Source organism: Parasteatoda tepidariorum, chromosome 2 (genome assembly GCF_043381705.1).
Source record: "Parasteatoda tepidariorum isolate YZ-2023 chromosome 2, CAS_Ptep_4.0, whole genome shotgun sequence".
Classification (NCBI taxonomy): domain Eukaryota; kingdom Metazoa; phylum Arthropoda; class Arachnida; order Araneae; family Theridiidae; genus Parasteatoda; species Parasteatoda tepidariorum.
Genome location: NC_092205.1, coordinates 4,546,059 through 4,568,518, shown reverse-complemented (window position 1 = coordinate 4,568,518; position 22,460 = coordinate 4,546,059). Strand labels below are relative to the sequence as shown.

General features: G+C 29.2%; 1 protein-coding gene across 11 annotated transcripts in view; it reads right to left on the bottom strand.

Annotated features, from left to right (window-relative positions):
- The window catches only part of LOC107446947 (protein still life, isoform SIF type 1), a 249,448-nt gene that overhangs the window by 49,256 nt on the left and 177,732 nt on the right, over nt 1-22,460 (bottom strand). For all 11 annotated transcript variants that reach the window (XM_071177065.1, XM_071177071.1, XM_071177067.1 and 8 more), the window contains 3 exons: nt 10,401-10,594; nt 4,691-4,958; nt 604-747 (listed from right to left, as the gene is read on the bottom strand). In XM_071177065.1, the coding sequence (XP_071033166.1) occupies nt 604-747; nt 4,691-4,958; nt 10,401-10,594 (606 nt within the window). The remainder of the gene's footprint in view (nt 1-603; nt 748-4,690; nt 4,959-10,400; nt 10,595-22,460) is intronic.

The following is a 22,460-nucleotide window of genomic DNA, read 5'->3' as shown; positions in this document are numbered from 1 at the left end:
CGCTAAAATGACGTGAAAAATGCATTATTCCCACGAAAAAATAAATTAGAAATTTTTAAAAAGAAATCACTAGAAATTTCCAAATAAATAAATAAATAAATAAAAAAAATAGATTTATCACAAAGGGCTTCTTTCTTTTAAATGTTACCTTTGAGACTTCAACTATAATTTCTAAATGAGTGTATTCAAATTTTATTCATACATTACTTGCATGCTCTTTAAAATTTTAAAGGTTGCAGCTAAAAAAAAGTTAATTACAATACCAACACTTTGAAAAGTACAGGTACTTTCGATGCATCATCCGTAAAATCCATTTTCACCGTAAAATATTATAGCGTAATTTTTACAGTAATATTTATTCAATTTAAGTGATTGAGAGATTTTACTGTAATTATTACTGCAAAAATAGCGGTCTATCAGATTTCTTGGTTCGTGACATCTTTAGGGTAAAAATGGGATTTTGCATTAAAAAGAACCTGCACTTATCGTAATTTTGTCCAGAATTTTTTGAAGAGTACAAAATTCAATAAATAATACTAAAAATAAAAAAGGACAAAAATGTATTAAAATATGAAATAATTCTGAAAGAAAATCAGTACTCACAGACTCTATTTCTTTTTCTAGTCTAAATATTTCTTCTTGAAGTAAATGAAGAGTCCCCGTTTTACCCCGGTGCCTTGCAAAGGCCGCTGCACATGCCGAATGTATACTGTTAATCCATGTCTCCAGCTCTACCTGACACGGAGCCTGCAAAATTAACAGTTATTATTGTGATAACAGTTTTTTAAATTTCAGTAGCATAACAAAGCAATGCCATACAAAACAATAATTCTTATTTATAGTATAGGTATTTACGGACGCACAAAAAGCTGTGTCTCAATATGTTTAAATGTAAAGCTTAGTACGTTTAGGTATAAACTGATTATGAATATATTATATATATATATATATATATATTCAACTTTAAATGTTCAATAATGTTTCTTAGAATAAATATTTTTTTTCAGTCTGCTGTTCAACTAAGTCTATTTTCTATTTTATTTATAAAACCCGTGTACAGATTTTTTCTCATAAAAGGGGGATCTTATATTTTCGTTAATTTGAGTACTGTTCCTCATTCAGCAATTTATCAAAGTTCTCCTTCTATCTACTTTGGATTTCGTTAACACAGCAATTAGTTCTTTGGAGATTTTCTCTCTGGCGTTTTATAATTTATACCTATCTAGCGTTACCAATGTCATCTCCTCTCTGAGCTTCAGCCAGCATGCTATGGTAGTTTCTCTTGTTTTTCTTACCACAGCACTTCACCACAGTATTTCTTTTGATATTCATTTCGCAGTCTCTATGATTTACAGTGATTTATTTTTCCTTTGAGTTTTACGGTGTTGTTAGTTATCATTCTATGTTTGTTTTCTTGCTCATTTTCCCAGAGAATTTTTTGCAGTTTTATTATATGCTTCCCTGCATTTCTAACAAAGGACTACTCGCATACATTTTTCACTCATTTCATTCTTCAAACTGCTCAGTTTTGCTCATACCTTCCAAATCCACAAAGCTATTCTTTAATTTAATGCAATAGTCTTTTAATTTCTTTTCTCGAGTTTTTGTACATTGTGTCTGATTTTTTCCAATTTTCTTTCTTTCGGGGCTTCTTGCTAATTTCATTTTTATAGCAGCTTTAAGTCGAAAACGATCATATGCAACATCTGCTCCCCTTTAAAACCTTACATTCTGTAAAGATCGTTTAAATAAGCCATTGAAATCTATGTTATCGATTTGGTTTTTTGCTTTCCCGAATAGCTTCCTCCTATAATATGTTTGTTCAGTTCAAAAAAAGATGGGAAAAGTTCACCATTTTCTTTTTTTCCTCCACTTGCTTCATCTCCAATTACACGTTCATTTCCAAAACATAATTAATAAAATCATATAATAGAATATTGAATGTATACCATTTTTACTACATTAAATTCCGGATTCCGGGTAGAGTGCAANCTCCGAATATATATATATTCTATATACACACGCAAACAATGGACAGATGGTGCTGTGGACTGAAAATCTGGTTTTGATTGTTGACGTTGTACTAGAGATACATTAATGGACTAAATGGATGATCCGCAGACACTTTTGGAGCATATATTAGACCCTATGTTATTATCGAAAGTACCTTATTTGAGTTATTTAGATAAGGTGTTCATAATGTTTGTATTTAAAACTAGCTANACACAGACACACACACAGCCGCATTTATTATTATGTATATAGATGTATATAGATGTATATAGATGACTTGAATTTTAAATCAGCTTTCGGCTATTAATCTACCTATTTAATTGTTTGAAATGCGATATATATTTGTTCCAAACGTTACTTGAGTCGAATTTCTGACCTTTCTTATGATTTTTTTATTCTAATTAAAAGCTAACACTCATGAGGATAAATTTAATTATATTTTTACTTAGAAAATCTTCTTATAACGGCAAACAAACTGATTAAATAATCTTAAATTTTTCTTTAATTGATAAAATTTTATTAAATTTGTCCAATATATTGCACGTTGATTTTCAGGATGTCAATGTTGTAGCGATTTGAAGATGATTTATTTTAAGAGATGGAATTTATTCCACACAATGAATTTTACTCGAGTCTTCATGGATTTTTAAATGAACAAATAAAAAGTCGAAAGCTTATCTTTTGCCATAAATAGTAAATTTGTATCAGTTAGCCAAATATGCGTTCCTATTATGAGATCTCATTTCCTACCTTCTTAAAGAAAAGAGGTTTTAAATTTTTTTATTACGGGTCGTATACTATTACTTTATCTTGGATCAATTTGATGATTTTTCGTAAAACGATTTCCGAATCACAAAATTTATAGGCTTAACAATAAAAGTAAGATTTAAGTTTATCGCTCCGTGTTAATCTACTACCACAGAAACTGTACAATTCAAGAAAAAAAAAAGTTATTTTAACCCAATCGATGACCGTAAAAACATTTTTCTCCTCGCAAAAGGAAAAAAAGGTGAACTAGATCTCCAGAGAGTGTAAAGGTTTTTACGGTCTATCTGAGCTGTAATTTCGTTCAAAAGGCTTTTCGAATTTACTTTTATTTCAAAGTGTCGATATTCATTTTCGAAACTCTATGTGACCACGTTCTATAAAACATTGAGCTTTTAGAAACAAACAATTTTTAAGAGAAAACTACAAAATTTACTTAAATATAAATATAAGTCCTTAATATGAATGAATAAAAAGTTAGTAGTACGAATGATAAAAAACATTTGCTTTTTAAAGGCCAATATTGTTTAATAGAAAATGATATATTTATTTAAATTTGAATACAAATCCCTTTGTACACTACAATACTCGTGTCTCTTTTATATATCTCTTTTCTGATGCTTTAAATACAAGCAAAAATACATTCGGTTATTTTTTAATTAGGGAAAACAGTCTAACAGTTGCTAAAAAAGGTGTTAGATTTCTGAATTATATTATTGTAAAATATAAAGTCCCCCCCCCCAGAAAAAAACACTTTAAAATTTCTCTTAATTCAGATTAAAAATTTTATCAATAAACGTTTTTCAAATTAAAGAATACTCCATAACCCATGAGCAGTCTATCACTGAGGATATTTTGCGTCAATACTAAGGTCAGTGTGAGCTGGCTACAGAATCCGTATCAACCCGCCATCACTTTTGTTTTCTTTTCTTTTCCTCCAGACGTGGACACGTACATAGGTTCGCAAAACCCTTAACCGTATAGTCCACGTCTGGCCACCGGTCTAGCTCGCATAATACACACGGTAAACAATTGCATGATACACAATTGCATTACAATTACAAAGTACAACTGCACAATACATAATACCTAGATAGATACCCGTCATCACTTTTTTTCCTTTCCTCCAAGCCCTGAGCATGTACCTAGGTTATGAAAAACCCTTAGCCATATGGCCCAGGACTTGGCCACTAGTCCAGCTCCACTCCAGCCTAGGAACGGTTCCAGTCAGCGGTATTAATTTTGAAAATATTCTATCTAATATGATATTTAAAAGAAAAGAAATTTTTTTTTTACATGTGAAGTAGGAGATTATTATAATTTTAATAAATAGTCATTATCTGCTAAAAAGTTCATTACTGGGATTCGAACCCGGACACTCATTGGATCCTTGAGACATCAAGGCTCCATTTTTTATACTGACATTTTGATTTTTTATATTAATTTTGACTCCTTCGTCATGTTGGACCGCTTTTTATTTTTCATATTGAAAATTTGAACCACTTTTCATTTAAACATTGAGAGCTGTTTCTCATTTTGACATTTTTAACCTTTCTTCAATATTGGAATTTCTAGCCGTTTTTCATGTTGACATTTTGAAACCATTTTTCATTTTGACATTTTGTGCCGTTTTTCAATATTGACATCTTGAGCGGTTTTTCATATTGAGAATTTGAGCCATTTTTTATTCTGAAAGTTTGAGCCACTTTTTATTTTGACAATTTGAGCCGCTTTCTATTTTTCATATTGACATTCTGATCTTTAATTTATGTAAGAACACTAGCAAAACACAGAAAAAATGCCTAACAGTCACGAAAAAGTGTCATCAACTCACAGCCATTATAAAAATAGCGTCAAAAAATGTTATTTCACGTAAGGTCAGGTGAGAAACAAATGAAAAGAGTAAAATTACTTGAAAGAGGTAGGCGTCTCCGAAGGCAGTGCTGAGACAGAAGATGAAATCCCTTTTTGGATGTTCTGGTATGGGTTGCATGATGGCCCCATCCACTATGATGAGATGCTTGGGAGTGGTGTCGATGGCACGGCCGTCTCGGTTATCACACGGATAGAAGAGAAGCGTCGTTCCCTTCAAGCACACCCAATAACCTTTCCAGCCGCGCTTCCTCGCCAACTCCACCTGCTGCCTCTTCCTCAAGAGCCACTTCTTCACGCTCAGAAACCTTTCAACAACAAATACTCTTTAAAAACCTTATAAGGTCTGCCACTAAATAAGAAGAATATGGAAATAATTTAAATTTACGCTATGAAATGTGTTGCTGCCTCACATTTCTCTTCCTATTGTTCGAATTTATAATGATAATATATATATATATTAATGTGAATGACCTAACTGAGTGGTTGTTGTCTTCTACGGGGGACAATCACGTGACGACTTTGGTTAAATGTCCGAAAAATATACTAGCTCCAGTCAAGTGCCACTGCCCAGTATACCTTACACTGGTGTTTTTTGAGGTTCAATGCCCGGCACTCTGTAGACTGTTGTTTCTCCTAATCTATCACCAGCAGATATTGAAATATCGAACAAATATAATAATATCAACGAACAAATTAATATAAAATCTGATTTAAAAAATATTTCGGGGACTCACCAAAGAGACTATGTGACTGTTGACATTCACCGCTGAAAATCAATCTATCTATCTATCTATCTATCTATCTATCTATCTATCTATCTATCTATCTATCNATAGTGGCGACAATCGTAGTAAAATGAAAATAAGTGGTATATATATATATATATACACGCACATATTACATCACAATTAAATATTCAGTCATTTCATAGAGTAACTAGGTATTTCTTGAAATAACTACACAAGTTAGTTAAAGTATATAATAGACGAAAAATTTCCTACTTTTGCTAGCTATTCTATAAAATAAATGATGATAAACCGTTAAAGTTAAAAATAAACATATAAATAAATTTTATAAATTAATCGATTGCAAATAGCTAAAATCTTTCGAAAAATACATTTTTTCCCCAATGAGGGACGATTAATTGGTAAATAATAAGAAAAAGTAGATGATATAATTTATTATTGTTCATATATTACATCATTAACAACAAAGTATAAAAAAAGCGGAATGAAGTGTGCACATTACAAAGCAGCTATAAGCGGTTCAAAACTGACTAAAAGCAGATAAAACCGGCTCAAAGAACTTTAGAGTGCAGTATTTCAAACTTTAACAATCAATTAATCGTTATTCTTTAGAATACCTATTTAATTTGTAGAATTTAATAATTTTATGTACTTTAACTGACTTGTCAAGTTATTCCATGAAATACCCAGTTATTCTATGAAATAACGGATGCCTATTGCAAAATTTTTTTTTTAGAAAAACAATACTTCGATATTCTTTTCTAAAAGTTAATAAAAATGTAATAAATTTTAAACATTCGAAAAAAAAATTAAATACAATTGTAAAATGAAAAACTTATTATCATTGACGAATAAAATATTTAGACAATTTTTTAACTGTTTAATTTTTCCCAAACTTTTTGCATTAAAAATAATTTAATAAAGCGTATTTTATGTAATTCAGTTATTAAACAAACTAAGAAAACATTTACTATTTTCCCTACATTATTAGAAAGAATATTTTTGTTAATCTTTTTTGTTGATGCTGGTTTAAGCCTGATAGCTTATTTTAACGAAATTCGAAAAAGAAAAAAATGTACTTTGCTTCATTTTTCAGTTTTAGAAAAAAAACACTTATAAATAAAGAATAAATAAAAACAAAGAGGTAAAAAAAGTCAAAGTTAAAAAAATCAAAAAAATCGCAGAAGGTAAAAAATGACGTGGAAGCGATGATTCGCGTAAAAGTTGTTTTCCGGCATATGTTCTCATGTTGCGGAGAAAGCATTTTTCCCATATTTTTGGAGGAAAGAGTCTGATGACGACTAACCTTGGGGATGGAGTAGAATTTCAGCTATTATATATTTTGTATCAAATTTATGAATAATTACGTACATTTTTTTAGAGAAAAATAGATGAGAGAAATATATCTATTTTCTATACCTCTTCGGCCTTAGTACCTTGAGAAATATGACTCGAGCTAATTAATTAATTTTGCTGCAGATTATTTATAATACAATGATTTTATTGATTTATGTAACTATTTACTATTTTTTTTTTAAAGTTTGATAGTGGAAGAAAATATGAATAAGGGTATTCAGATTTTCTTAATTATTTAAAATATTAATTGAAGTTTTTAATGTAATTTAATACGTAGAATTATTACAAAAATAATCATAATAATTAATATAGCGTGTACTAATTAATATCTGAAATAATAGTTTAATTGCATAATACTTAATATAAAATTTAATTCAGTATTCAATAATCAATACGTGATTTTAACTAATGTTATTTTAAAATGTTTTTTTGATATAAACATAAAGTCTAATTTTCTCATATCAAAAACATTTTATGTAATTGAAAATAATGAAATGTTTGCTAAAATATATTAAAAACTATGAAAATGTAACCACTTATTTTCTATAGTTGATATAAGAAAAATATTATTATTCTTTATTTTGCTAAATTTCATAACCTCTTCGTCAAAAATCATTTTTTTTCTATTTTTCTCAAAACATTAGAACGGCTTTAAAAAAAACAATAAAACAGATTATTTTCCAAAGAAAACTTTATATGCCTTAATCATTTGTTTTTAAAATATGTATGTTTATTTACAATTTTTTCGAATATTGTTTTACGATATCAAAAGAAGAAAATAGCCATACTAAGGATAAAACTTAATTTATATAGTTTATTTAATTTTTAACTTTATTAGAATTATATTTATGATGCGGTTTAAACTCGGAATTATAAAAAGGTAAATCACAAAACTTGCCGACCTAGTAAAAATTTAAAAATCATTTAGCCATGTGATTAAACTAATATTTGATTAAATTTTAACATTTTCAGTTTGTTTTTTAGTTTTTTAAATTGTATAATGTGCCCCTCTTTTGAAAAATTCTTTTTTTATTTCTTTTGAAACTTTTATTCTCAGATTGTTAAAAAATAATACGATACTTTTTTTTAATGACAGAAGAAAAAAGAATTTTATTATTGTTTATAAAATAATGTATGCTTGATTACAGTCACGAAAAAAGTGCTTCTGAAACAACGAAGAAAAAAAAAACTGAAAAATTTACAGTTGTAAATACAAATTAAGTTAGAGTTTTAATGATTTAAATTTAAAAGTTCGAGCTTTTTCTCATTCGAATATTTATAAATTTACTTCTTATTTATAGACATGTTTCGTTGCATTGAAACTAGCTTTTCAAAAAATTATTAATATTCCTAAAGCTTGAATAATTTTTTCAATGATAAGTTATAAAGTGAAAATTGGATTAAAAAGTGAAAAAAAAACTGAAATTTTTTTTTCCACAATACTTCTAGCAGAAACTGATACTTGTTGCGATTTATGTTCACATTAGATATCTATAAATAAAGTTGAAAAATTTTCTGGTTACAGTCGGCATACAAGTGATTATTTCTGCATTTTTTTTATTTTTATGTATTTTATAAGAATTATCAACACAACTCTTTTAAATTATCATATATTTCCAAATAAACGAATTGCTTTTCACTGAAAAACCTCATATCATTTTCTTAAAGGATTTCTAAAACTTTCCTTTCAGTTCCTTTGAGGTCCCTCAAAAATTAATTGAAAATCTGTGGAATGTTTCTTGAAAGATCCATCTTTATGGTGTTGCTTTCGTGTTTTCTATTAAGTAAACATAATTCATCCAAAGGGACCCAGTCTTCAATAGAACAGAGTTTCAAAATTGAGCAAAACAATTTTTAAAATTTACTAAGAAATTTCACATCACATTCTAAAATTTTCACATTAAAAGTACCGATTCCTCTGAAGTAATTAAAGTAATCAAGATTCTGCAGAACGTTTCTTGGATGGTTCATTCTCGATTTTGTTGATTTCATGGAATGCAATTCAAGAAAATGAATCAATTAAGATCAAAGACTGCAACGCAATGAAATTTCGAAATTAAACAAAAATGTTTTATAATTTACAAAGAAATTTCATAACATTTTCAAAGAAAAAAGTAAAGAAATTCTAAAATTTTCATTTTAATTGTCCCGTGTCTCTCTAACGAAGTAAAATTAATCAAAAACTAATATGTTTCTTGACAGATTTTTTCTCGATTGTGTCATTTTCGGGCAGACAATAAGGTAAAAATTATATATTTAAATGATCCAGACTGCAACGGAACGAAATTTCAAAATTAAGCTAAGCAATTTCTAAAATTTACTAAGAAATTTTATAACACTTATGAAGAAAGTTCTAAAATTTTCCGTTTTACTTTAAAAACTTGCTGAATGTCTTCTGACAGATTCATTCTCTGTTGTGTCAATTAATGCTGTAAGAGAAAATCATTCAAAGAGAGCCAGAATGCAACGAAACAGAAATTTAAAATGTTTGTTAAATGTTGTAGAATGTTTTTTTTTAACAGATTCATTCTCTCTTGTGTTGATTTCAAGTAATGCAACAAAGGAAATTAATTTAATTAAAACTGACTACAATGGAATGGAATTTTAAAAGTAAACCAAACAATTTCTAAATTTACTAAAAAAAGTAACATTATTTAAATAATATTTAAATTTTACTTCTTAAAAGTCCCGTACTCCCTTAAGTAGCAAAATTAACCGAAAATCTGCAGAATACCTTTAAAGATTCATTCTCTATTATGTTGTTTTGATGTAATGCATTAAGAGAAAATAATTCAATTATGGACCCATAATGCAACGGAACGGAATTTTAAAATTAAACTGAACAATTTTAAAATTAACTAAGAAATTTCATATCATGTTTTAAAAATAATTCAAAATTTTCTCTTTAATGGTTCTGTGTTTCAAAGTCTGTAGAAAGTTTTTCGACAAATTCATTCTCTTTTGTGTTGATTTCACGTAATGCAATAAAAGAAAATAATTCAATTAAAAATTAAGACTGTAACGGAACGGAATTTCAAAATTATGCCAAACCATTTTTGAAATTTGCTAAGAAATTTCAAATCATTAAGAAAAAAAAAAGAAATTAAATTTCTCGTTAAAGGTGCCGTGTCTCAAAGTCTGTAGAATGTTTTTTTGTGAAGGTTCATCCTTGCTTATGTTGATTTCACGTAAGGCAATAAAAGAAAATAATTCAATTAAGAATCCAGACTGCAATGGAATGGAATTAATGAAATAAATCAAATGATTTTCAAAACTTACTAAGAAATTTCACATCATTTAAAATTTGAAAGCCCCTTGTCGCCTTAAGTAGAAAAATTAATGGAAAAATCTGCAGAATGTGTTTGACAGATTCATTTTCTATTGTGTTGGTTTCATGTAATGCATTAAGAGAAAAATCATTCAATTAAAGGACTGCAATGGAATCCTTAATGGAATTTCGACGTGAAATGCTTTTATATCACAATGAAGAGCATCGTTCAATGAGAGTAGAATTTTTTTTATTATTTGTATTTCTCTTAAGTATACAATCTGTCATCTTTTTGTTTACTACAGCCGGTCAACCCGCAGTACAGATGTGCGCATGTGCAGTGAAGGGAATACTCGAAAGAATAGTATAAAACTTACCCGGCTTTTCTGACTGCTCCCGTGCAGTTGAAAGAAGCTGCCGCAGCCCCGGATCTCGATCTGTTGCCGTAACTGCCACCGTAGCTGCTGCTAGGGTGTTGCTGTTGATGTCCGGCAGAAGATGTCCTAGGGTCAGCCGGATCTTCCTCGTCACTCACGGCAGTCGTGAGGGACAACCGGTCATCATCAGACATCTTTGAATGAGAAAAGAAAGATTTACACAACAACGTCATCAACAACATTCCAATAAGAGCAAGAGAGAGCCAGACTCCATATTTTGTCCCACTAAAGGGGGTGATGGAGGGGTGAGAGGAAAAGTGAACAGAAATTGAAGAGGGGGATTTGCGTAGTGGAGGGGTGGGTGACGACGATCGAAAAACGAGGGAGAGGGTGAGTGGGTGGTTCTTTGCACGTGGTTCTCGACCGCAGCGCCTCCACGTCGACTGAAATGCAAGAGAACGTAGGATAAGTAAGAGATAACTAACTGGCGCCGTGCCAATTTTATCCCATAATCCCTTTCTATAAGTGCTTCAGACTGAGTTAAAAAACGAAAAAAAGAAAAGAAAAAAAAAGAATGAAATTTTTTGAGGGGCGTTAATCTTAGCTTATCAAAAAATTAATTTAATGAGATTACTTATATCTGGCAATTTTATATCCTATTTTAAGAGATTAGAAATTCATTTATCTTCTTTTTGTCCATCTTAACCTTTAACTTTTACTTGATCTTCGGGTTCTTCTAAAAAGGGGAAAACAATAACATTAACAGCGGCTAATTCTGAATGCTATTGTTATTTATGTTATATGCACTATATATTCACTTGTGCTCTATATTTTTCTATTTAAATAAAATGAACACTTTATTCCATGACGTTTAAGGAATCAGATTATTTTAAGCAATAAATTAAAAAAAATAACTATTAGTTACGGTCATAAAAATTTTTTTTGTACTATAGGTTTCTACCCCCTGTTCGCTTTGCTCAACAAACTCTGCAGTCACTTCGGATTCATCATTGTTTTTTTCTCCTTCTGAATAGTTGATATTTCTCCCAAAAAACGATAATTTAGACAGTAAAATATGTAATCATTAAAATTTTCTGAAAAATATTTTGTTAATATGACAATCGAAACTAAATGTTTCATTACCGGGATTATTTCCAAATAATCAAATGTATTTGAAAACTAATTTTAGGGATATAAATTGTGTGAGAACAATAAGGCGTAATAAATCGAAGTAATTTTACTCTTTTGGTGATATAAAACGATCATCTTATATTATTACAACAGTTCAAATTGTCGAGCTTTCATCTTTATTGAGTCTTTAATATGCTTAGGTTGTAATGTTTTTGTTTTAAAAATGCTCTTATACTTCATTTTACTTCATTTTCTTATTTTTTTGTTACTTTATGCAGCAAGTCAAGCATGAGCTTAATAGAAAGGAAGATTTCGAGAGAAATAAATTTTTCTACAACAGGAGATAAGTAGTCATTTTTAAAGGAAAAAAAAATCTCGAATAATGCAATTTAAATAGCAATGATTTTAGAATTAATTGGAATGTCAAAAAAAAGTCACGTTGAGTTCCTAACAGAAATCAGCCTTTAAACACGGCAAATTTCAACTTAGTAGTTGCATTTAAGCTGGCTGTAAATTGAGAAGAATGGTATTTTTAACTTAGAATTTAGTAGTTGATAATTCTACAATTAATAATTGAATCTTATAATGTTTTATTTTATCGTACATTTGTCTATACCCATTTTAATTTCAACTTTCTAAGTTTTATAAGTTTTGGGTAGCAAAACACAATGTAACCTAAAGCAAAGAAAAAAAGTATATATATATATCAAAAGAAAAAAAAACGCAAAAGAAAATTCCCAAGAAAAAAAAACACTTTAAATTGCTTTAAGTTTCAAGCAATTTAAAAAAAAAAATTCGTATTGCGTTTATGAAACATGGAAGCACGTTGAATTTAACTCTGTAAATACAGCCATTTTTTTACAAGTTAAACAGTTGATAATTCTCGAAATAGTAATTGAATGTTAATTTTTTTATTCCTTCGTTCCTCCTATATATTTTTATGCACCTACGTCATTTAAAGTTTCTCCGTCCAAATATATTTTGCGCAGCAGAAAAAAAAAAAAATTAACAATTTGTGACACCTAAAAAAGCAACGAGATGGCGCTTTATAAGGGGGGGGACCATCCTATATTTCATTCGTAGGAAAATTGCATTTTGTTACAGAAATATTTCTTAAAAGCATAAGAAAATTTCTAAAAAGTTATTCTAAGGTAGGATAAATAAGTTTTAAATTTATAACTTTAATCTATTTTCTTCTTGGATGAGATGAAATTTGGAAGAGAACGCGATTTTGGAAGAGATAAGTGAAGCGAACATTCCCTATTATGATGTTAAATGACTTGCAACCCATTTCCTTCTAAAATCTCGACTTGCAAAATTGTCTCGATACTAATTGTTAATATTATATCGGTCACTATGTCCAGTCCCTTGCACCCTAATCGAGAAAATCGCTTTCAACAAAATTTTAAAGTAAGTGTTGTCTCCATCATTGAAAATAATTATTTTTCCCTCATTGAGAATGACTGCATTTCATCAACAACATTGAGTTATGTGACATAGAAAGGCTCTTTACATCAGTTTCTGACTTGACATTAACAACAACAAAACACAGTGAAAAGCAAATTTATGTTTAGATTCAAACCAATGAAAACTTCGAGAGAATAAACTGGAATTGCACCATTGGGAGAGAGGAAATCAAAGCTAGAATATCGCTCTTGCGATAGTTAAATAGCATCCATATCTAAACATCACCTTGCTCTAATAATTACAATGCGCCCGTTCCTCAGGATAAATAGGCAGTTAGAATAACGAAATAATTTTCGTAGCTTAAAAATACCGCAGCACAATAGTATTGGGTGAATATATCAATACAATATTGAGTGAATGATAGCTAAATAGCATCGGTATCTAATGGTATATCTTCTTGCACTCATAATTACAGGTGCAGGTTCTACAAAACAAATATTCAGTTATAATAGCGAAATAATTTTTTTAACTTAAAAATACTGCTGTATAATATTATTGGATGACTATTTTTTTTTTACAACAGTTGTGGAACAGCCGACAGAATTATGGGTTTACGACTTTCAACGTTCAATCCCTTAGCCTTGCAATTTTGAACCCAATCCAGAAGACAAGGGAATTCCTGGATCTAGCAGTGGGAGAAATGCGCCTTCGTGGAGGACTTTTTGATGAAACTAACCGATATTTGCGTTACATGGAGTAGAAAACCACGAAAAACACCCACCGTTAAACTGACGGGAAGAGGATTTCAACCCGTGATCCGCCGACCACTGAGGATATTTTACGTCAGCACTGCGGTAGGTGCGAGCCAGGTGCGGAATTCGTATCGACTAGCCATAGCTGGGGTTTAAGCCTGGTTCATCTCTTTGGAAGGCAAATGCTATATCCCCCGAGCCACCACGACTCATTTGATGACTATAATAATACATACTAATATTTAGCGAATGATAGTTAAATAACATCGATATATAACGATACATCGCCTTGCACAAATAATTAAATACTCCAGTTTTTTGAGATAGATATGCAGTTTTAATCATTTTCTTAATATAATTAATTCGAAAATTTCAAAATAATTTTCTTAGCTTAAAAATAATGCAGTATAATATTATTTTTTGAATATAGTAATATATGAGGAACAACAATGCTTGAGAATTATAAAACAGATTTTTTTTTCGAAGAGAAGAAAACTTCCACCCCAAAAATCAGATCAGTATTTTGTTTGGAATAAACAACAAATCATAGTGGAACGTATTTCAATTTTCAGCTTCAAACCAATAAAAACTTTGAGAAAGGGAAAAAAGGGAATTTCGCCGAAAGGGAATCTTAGGGAAGCAGATGAATAACAAAAGAGAAAAAGAGTGAAAATCTACCACATACAAAACCACTCACACAAGACAGGCAATAGCTTTGAGATAAATCATCATCCCTTAACAAACAGTCCTCTGGAAGCTTCTCACTTGATTTATATGTACGATATTCACACTTTCTCTCCCCATCTTCTTTCACTCGCCCCCAAGACCTACTCTTCAACATCTTCTTCCAAGATGAAGAGGAGGAGGGAGAAAAAAAAATCTCGGTCTTCTTTTCTAAAGCAAACTGAAATTCCAACCCTTAACAGCGAGATACGGAAAAGCAGAAGAAGAAGAAAAGGAAAAAAAGGATTCAAGGAAGGGAAATATAAATAAAGAAGTGAAAGAGCGTTGGTTGAGGATGGTCAGTTTTAGACGTGATCGACATGAAACGTGAGGTCCAGAAATTGACCGTTTTAATCCAGAGTTGAATGTCACTTTAAGTATCATATTCTTTGAATTGATTTCGATTGAAGAAAATAAAGCGAAAATGAACATTTATGAAAAAAAAAACACTCTTCTCAAATATAGTATATTTTATCTAACAGTTCTTTTTTCCTAGTAAGAAAGGCTTTTTTGTTACAAAAAAATACAACAATTATTTTTGGACTTAAAATATTTGACTTAAATGAAAAAAAAGAACCATTTTTAAACTTTAAGGTAGGCGATTGGGTTCGACACAATTTTTTTAAAAACAACCTTAATTAAAATTTTAATTGCAATTTTAATTTTATTTTCTGTACGAAAATAAAATTAAAGTTCTATTATTATATAAATTCTATTATTCTATAAATTAAAGTTCTAAATCTAAAAAAAAAAATAAGGCTTATGAAATATTTTTCAATTTGAAAACGAAAATCGAAATCGGGGCCGAATTTTAAAATGAAAATCACATTTGTTTTTGTCCCGTTAACAGTTCTACAACAAATTCTAATGCATGAATATCAAAAATTTTTTTTCTAGATCAATAATTTGGTTGCCTGTGTTTTGAACTAAATTCTTTAAAAAGAATTTCAAAAGTATAATGAATGAAACTAAATATATTTTTCTTAAAATTAATTTTTTAAAGAAAAATTCTAAACATTCTTACAAAAAGTGTGATAAAAATATTAAATTTACACTTATATCTTAACTTTTTGATAAAACATAGTTAATATTATATATTTTTGGATTATATATTTTAACACAAATATAATTCCGACAATCTAACAGATGTTTTAGTAACTGTTAAACTGTTTTTTATAAATAAAAATTAAATTTGAAAACCAAAACCACAATTTTTTTAGTCACATTAACAGTCTTACAACAAATTCTAATGCATAAATATCAAAATAATTTTTTTAGATCAATAATTTGGTTACCTGTGTTTATAACTAAAATCTTTAAAAAAAATTTAAAATATAATGAATGAAACTCAATATATTTTTCAATATTGATTTTTTAAAGAAAAATTCAAAATATGTTTACTGAAAGCATGATAAAAATAATAAATTCACACTTAAATTTTAGCTTTTTGATAAAACATAGTGAACATTATGTGAAAACTGTACAAAAAAGTTTCGAAAAATTCCGCAATAATTTTTATTGTAAAAGTGTATTAGCGTAAAAGTGTGTTAGCGTAAAGATATTTTCATAAAATTAACGTTTTTCTGAAAATGTTATTTAAAGTTTGAAATCGACAAAATATACTAAAAGAATATTTTACATGAATAAAATAATAAGAAATGAAAACACTTATTCCTATAGAGTACTTATTCGAAAAGTTATTATTTTTGTTGCTCATATTTTTATAACGTTCAGCAGGCGCTGACGTCATGGGTGACATGTGTGGGTATCCGTGATCTTCTTCTTCTTGAAATGCAAGTACCCAATTATTCAAAAATTGATTTCTAAAAATGAATTATATTTGCACAAGAAGTATAATTTGTGGAAATGAAAAGATTTGAATACTTAAAGCATAACAAAAAGAATTTATAGTTTCGGTTTGAGTTTCGTCCGTCAGCTTGCGATTAAATAATGACTATAATTTCGTTTTTGGAGAAATTTTTTTAAAAGAGAGTTAGACGGCTGAGGAACAACAATTCAAATTTAGACGATAAAAGAAATTTTTTTTGGAAATTGTCAATTTCGCTTAGCCAGATCCTTAAAAAAATACGTGTTTTCATCAATTAGGCTAGGGTTCTAGTCAGATTCTAAACTCACAGGCAAAACCAACATGAAATATTGATTCATTTCTAAGGATCTGTTTTGAGACAAATAAAAAGAAAAGTTGCGTAATTAATGTTAAAACGCAATGAATGTTGAAAAATAATGAATAAAATATTTTTTTAAGCTATTTTCTTACTTTGTTCTCTTAATATATCGTGCGATCAGCATAAAGCTCTGACCAAGAGGTGTTTATAGTTTTTCATATTTTGAAAAAAATGGATTTAGTAGATCTAATACGATATACTCTTATACGCATTTACGTGTTTTTGTTTTCTTCAAAAGTTTTTGAGTGCATTTTTAATTTATTTTCCTTAGTTTCCTTCTATTTCACATGTATTTAGTAAAATATTTCGTTAAAAATAGGAAGATTTATATCCTTGTCCAGAATCTAGGGAAAGTTGCCCCGTAAATTTATGGTAACTATATATTTTAGGAATTTATACCGAGCATTGAAGCTCTTTTGTCAAGGAAATAAACAGTTTAAGTGCCTAATATTGCAGACAAAGCTTTACAATATAAATTACCTTCACCATCTTTCCGTAAAAAATTATCTGAGTTTTAGAATGGATAAATAGCTTAAATATTGTATTTAAAAGAGTTATAAATTTAAAAAAAAAATACCCAGTTGGCGAGATATTTCCACCTAGATGAAAATCACCAAGATGTTTATAAATTTTTATGGGCCCAGATAAGACTTGCAGTAGCTTTATGTTGTTAAAAAATTAAATCGCACACTCTCTTCATTTTCACAAAACTACGGCTTTTCTTCATAGTTGCGTTTTTCGCCATTTTAAGAACTAGCGTAGAGGGCGCTGGTAAAAGATAAGCTAAACTTGACTCCGCAGTTAGAAAAAACTGTTTCTAACTCACAGAAGTTACGAAAATAACATAATCTATTCAAGAGAGCGTTATTCCATGGAAGAGCAAAACCCTAAAAAAAAACAGCTTTAAAATGAAAAAGCTTTAAATAAAGAATATGAGTTGGTACTTTGTGTGTATGTATTATTATTTTTGATAATTCAGAAACTCTGGGTTATGAGCCATATACACTGTTAGAAATTTCTCGAAAAAAATACTTAAATAACAATTTATTTAATTGTTATTTTACCGTATTCCAACAAAGCAGTCAAATAATGATAAATAAGATGGTAATAAAACTGATAACTATGAGAAAAATCATTTATTAACTGTTTTTACTTAATGCGGTTAAACAGCCAGAATTTTATCGCACCCTCTAAGCCCACCTTCTTAAATCGCTTAGTTTCATGCAACTGCATACATATTATAGCCGAGAGGGCTAATCTGTCCATCTCATGGCCGACAGAACGGGGGTTCGACTCCCAGCCTTGTCACCTCACTATTTCCCCTATTCCCTTCTACAAAGGAAGAATTTCAAGTGTCCTGCACTCCTTAATTTGTGTCCTACAATCTCCAATGCCTATTATCTAGTGAAATGCCTAGCAAAAGAGAAAAGCCAGTTAAATGTCTTTTTGCTGCTTCAAACCATGCCAGTTCTCAATGGTTAAAAAACCGTATAGTTTTGTATTCATGGTTTTATAACCATACTAGTTCGAAACTGTTTCAAAACCGTAAGGGTAAAAAATGTTCTTTACCGTAAACTTTATGGTTAATTGGATGAACAGACTGCTGTCGGTTATTTTACCATAATTTTAGAATGAAAATTCTAACAGTGTAGGTTTAATCAACAAATTACATGCAACTGGTTCAAAGAAGAATTTTTTCTTCATATCTTCATTTCTTACTTATAAATATCCACTTTACTTCCTTTTACATTTTGTCCATAACTTTTTGACAGGACCTTTGCATTATCAGCCACTTTATCTTCTTCTTTATTTCTCTCTTTCTAGCTTTTTACATATTTCGTTATTTCTTTTTTTCCCCCCGTTTATATAATTCCATCAATACATGAATCAATAGCTTCTTTTTACATTTTTTTCAATTATTTTCTTTACCTCTGCATTCCTTCATTTATTCACTCAATCAATTGTTTTCTTTGCCTCTACATTCCTTCATTTATTCATTCAATCAATTATTTTTTTTAACCAATAAATTCTTTAATTCATTCAATTGATCCATTTTTTTTCTTTGTTTATACCTCCAATGAATTCCTTTTTACACACATTTAATAAATTTCTTATTTTATTTCTTCAACTGATGGTTTTCTTTTTATTTTATTCATTCTTTTAATGAGTTCTTTTTCTCATCCAAGCAATCAATTTCTTTCCTCTTTTATTCAACAAATTTATTTGAAAAACATGATTCCTTTCTTTCTTCATGCATTTAATATATTCTTTTTTGTAATTATTAAATTGATAAATTTTAATTCCTTTATAAATTGATTTTTTAATCTAATCAGTCAATATCATCTTCATTTTGTTCAATAAATTAATTTGAGCAATACTATTAATGTCTTCCTTTATACAGTTAATGAATTCCTTATCTCGTTTCTTTAAATGATGATTTTTTATTCTGTCGATGAATTTGTTTCCAATCAATCAATTCAATCTCATTTTCATACTGCCAATATATATTCCTTTTCTTATTTATACGATTGCTAAATTTCATTAATTTTTTATTATTCCTTGGAACAATGCCCTTTTCAATCAATCAATCAACTTACTGATCACGCTAAATTTTTACAGATAGTTTTCTAGGTTCTGAAATCATATATAAAATTTATTTTGTCTATTTCGAAGTTAGTACTAAGTCAAGAATTAAAAATTATAAATTTTAAACTTGAATGCGTCACCAAGTTTAATTCATTCCACAGGCGAAGAGCATTGTTGGCAATTAAAGGTTACCTTAATGTAAGATTTAAAAGTTAAAGGTTACGTTTATGTAAACTTTAATATTTGTACATTAGTAAAAGGTTAAATTTAAAAGACTTAACTTTAAATTAAGAAAAATAATTATACTGTTTTGAGCAATATATTCAAAAGTTCCTGTGTAATACTACATTTTACAAGTATTTTTCATAACAACAATTTATAAGCAAAATTAATATTTGGCTCATTTTGGCAAAAGTTCTATAATTCTGTACAAATTGTTTTGCCTAAACTTACTTTTTCCATAGTTAATTTGTCTGCAGAAGGCACAAAATAAACATTTTTTTTAATATATATACTATTTTATAACTGCATAAAAAATTTAGCTTAATCTTCAATTGGAAATTCAATTGAGTGCTTTCACTTCAAAAAGAAGAAGGTTACCACCCCTGTGACTTTCGATGTCAGCTGATCGCTTATAAGGCGTGTTAAATTTGAGTTAAGTTTCTCCACCTAAGTTAGATTGTTAATTAACGTGAAGTTAATTAAATACAGTGGCGTATTCCACAACGATTTTTTTGATATATAATTCTTTCTTGTCTACGTCTTTTACTTAACTTAGATTTATTATTCGATTACGTATTTTATTGTACCCGTGATATATTTGTTTTGTGAACATGGGAACTTCGATGCAGAATTAGTTAATGTTTTCATGGTTTCGCGCCTGTCTTTGTGTTAAGTAAGAAATATATAGTGAAAGAATTGAAATCTTTGTGTAAGAATATTGAATGTGTAACCTAAGAGAATTGATACTTGACGGGGTTGGCTTACTCGAAATAGAACGGAAAGAACAGTTGCTAGAGTAAACATATGTCATGTTTCAACAACCAATCAGGATCGAGATAGCCACGCTGCGTCACTTGCAAGTATCCCATTAACTTCCTCGTAAGTTCTATATATTTCATATCGATTGGATACAAAAATTATGAATGAAGGTAAAACATTTGTAACTAAAGCTGAAAAGAGTCGGATATTTTACCACAATCAATGCTAAAATGGCTAATTTTGATGTGTACAGGGCGAAAAATAAAAACAGTTCACCCTAAATAACGTTTTATCTAACGATAGGATTTTCCCATACTAGTTCTCAATCTTTAATGCTTTAAAAGAGTGACTTCAAATATGCTAATTAATTAGTGTATATGATATTTTAAGGTAAGAAATCAGACACAAAAACGTGCTTTCTCGGAATAACCTTTTTTCAACGGATACAGATTTCTGTCACTCAAAATATAGGGGGTGGACGTAATATGGAGAATATAGTTCTTATAGTTTGGACAGGAAAGCGGTCAATAATTTTACTTTATGTGTAATTCGTCCTATCTCGAGAGATTTTTTAGCGTATCGAAAGTTTTTGACTCAGAATTATCGAAATATAATTCCAAGCAAAAAATAATTTTTAATAATTATTTTTTAACATTTTATTTAAGGATTATCGAAGCAATTTTAAATTGCAAGGTAAACAAATCTTTATTACTTCAAAAAATGTAATTTCAAATGATAAAATACAAAATTTAAGCGAAATCGGTTAAGTAGCTTCTGAGTTATCAAATTTAAAAAAAAGTCGTATATTTAAAATTTACGGCTTAATTTTAAATTAAACTCGAGAACTATTCAACTTATTTCTTTTGATCTCTACATTGGTTTTTAGTCACCAACTTCACATTTCCTCAAATTCGCGAGTTTTGGAACTAATTATTTTTTTCGAGAATTCTTCTTTCCCATATCACTCTATCTTTCAACCAATTTTATTGTCAGCTTAATTTTGTAATTTTTTATTAGTTTTCAACCACCAGCGGCACATTTTTTCCTCATTATTTTGAAACAAAATCTTTTTCCGAAGAATTTTTTTCATATCACCTTTAGTCTTCTGAAAAAAATTTGATGCTAATTTGATTGCTTTATTTTAAATTCACTTTCAGTTGCCAATTTCGTATTTCTTATTATTTGGGAGTTTTAGAATTAATTATTTTATCAAGTAATCTTCTTTCTCTTATAGCTTTCCTTTTCCAAATTTATTCTTATTTTGATTCCTTAATTTTTCCATCATTTCCTTCCTTATTTCCCATTTTCCCTTATTAGCGAGTTTGGTACCCATTTCGAAAAATCGTTTTTTCATATCGCCTTCAATTTCTTTACAAAATTCTTTACCACTTCGATTGTCAGCTACATCTTTTTCTTTATGGCTGAGTTTGGAACTCTATTTTTCTTTAAAATCCATTTGATCTCATAACGTTTTTTCATTGTTTAATTTGGTGTTATTTTGACTCTAAGATCTTGCTACAAGTGCCCCAATAAACACTTTGTACTCACTTTATTAAGTTATTAAAATTTCCAACCGAAGATAAAATTTATAAATAAATTCAACAACAAACAATATTTTCGAAGAAGCGTATTAATTCCTCGCATTTTATTCGCGAATAAGAAAGACACTACCAAAGTAGAAATTTTTTTTTTCTTTACTCCTCAATTCTCCATCTACGTGCTCGTCTAGAGATAACTCAACCGTTTTATCTCCGTCAAATATCATAAAATTCTCTCCCCCATCCTGGGACGCAAAAAAAATACAGATAAATGGAAATAAAACAGAAAAGAACGTTTTTATATCTATCAGGAAAATCGTCGCTACAAATACTTGAAGTCAATGGATATTTCAGCTTTTCTTGTATCATACCAAAAACTCTTCTTTCTTATTTTTTTCTCTCTCTGAAGAAATAAAAGGTGTTTTTATTCCCGGAAAATTCTCTTCGACCATTTAGAATTTGTTTCTTAAGAAGAAGCATTTCAGTTATTTTTGTCTCTTATATATATATTTTTCTATTCTTTTTGTTTTTGTCGTTGACTGTTGATCGCCCGACTATCCTCTTCCTATCCCGTTTTTTCCCGGAAAAAGGATATATGCGAGTATATATCCTGGAGGTAAGGGCTCCTTTATTCTTTCAGTGTAAGAACAACAGGGCAGTGCATTTTCTATCCAACCAGTTTTATGGAATGGGGTTTCTTTTTCGAAGGGGTTGAAAAATATTTTTGGTTGCATTGAAAAGGCCATTATAAAGCGA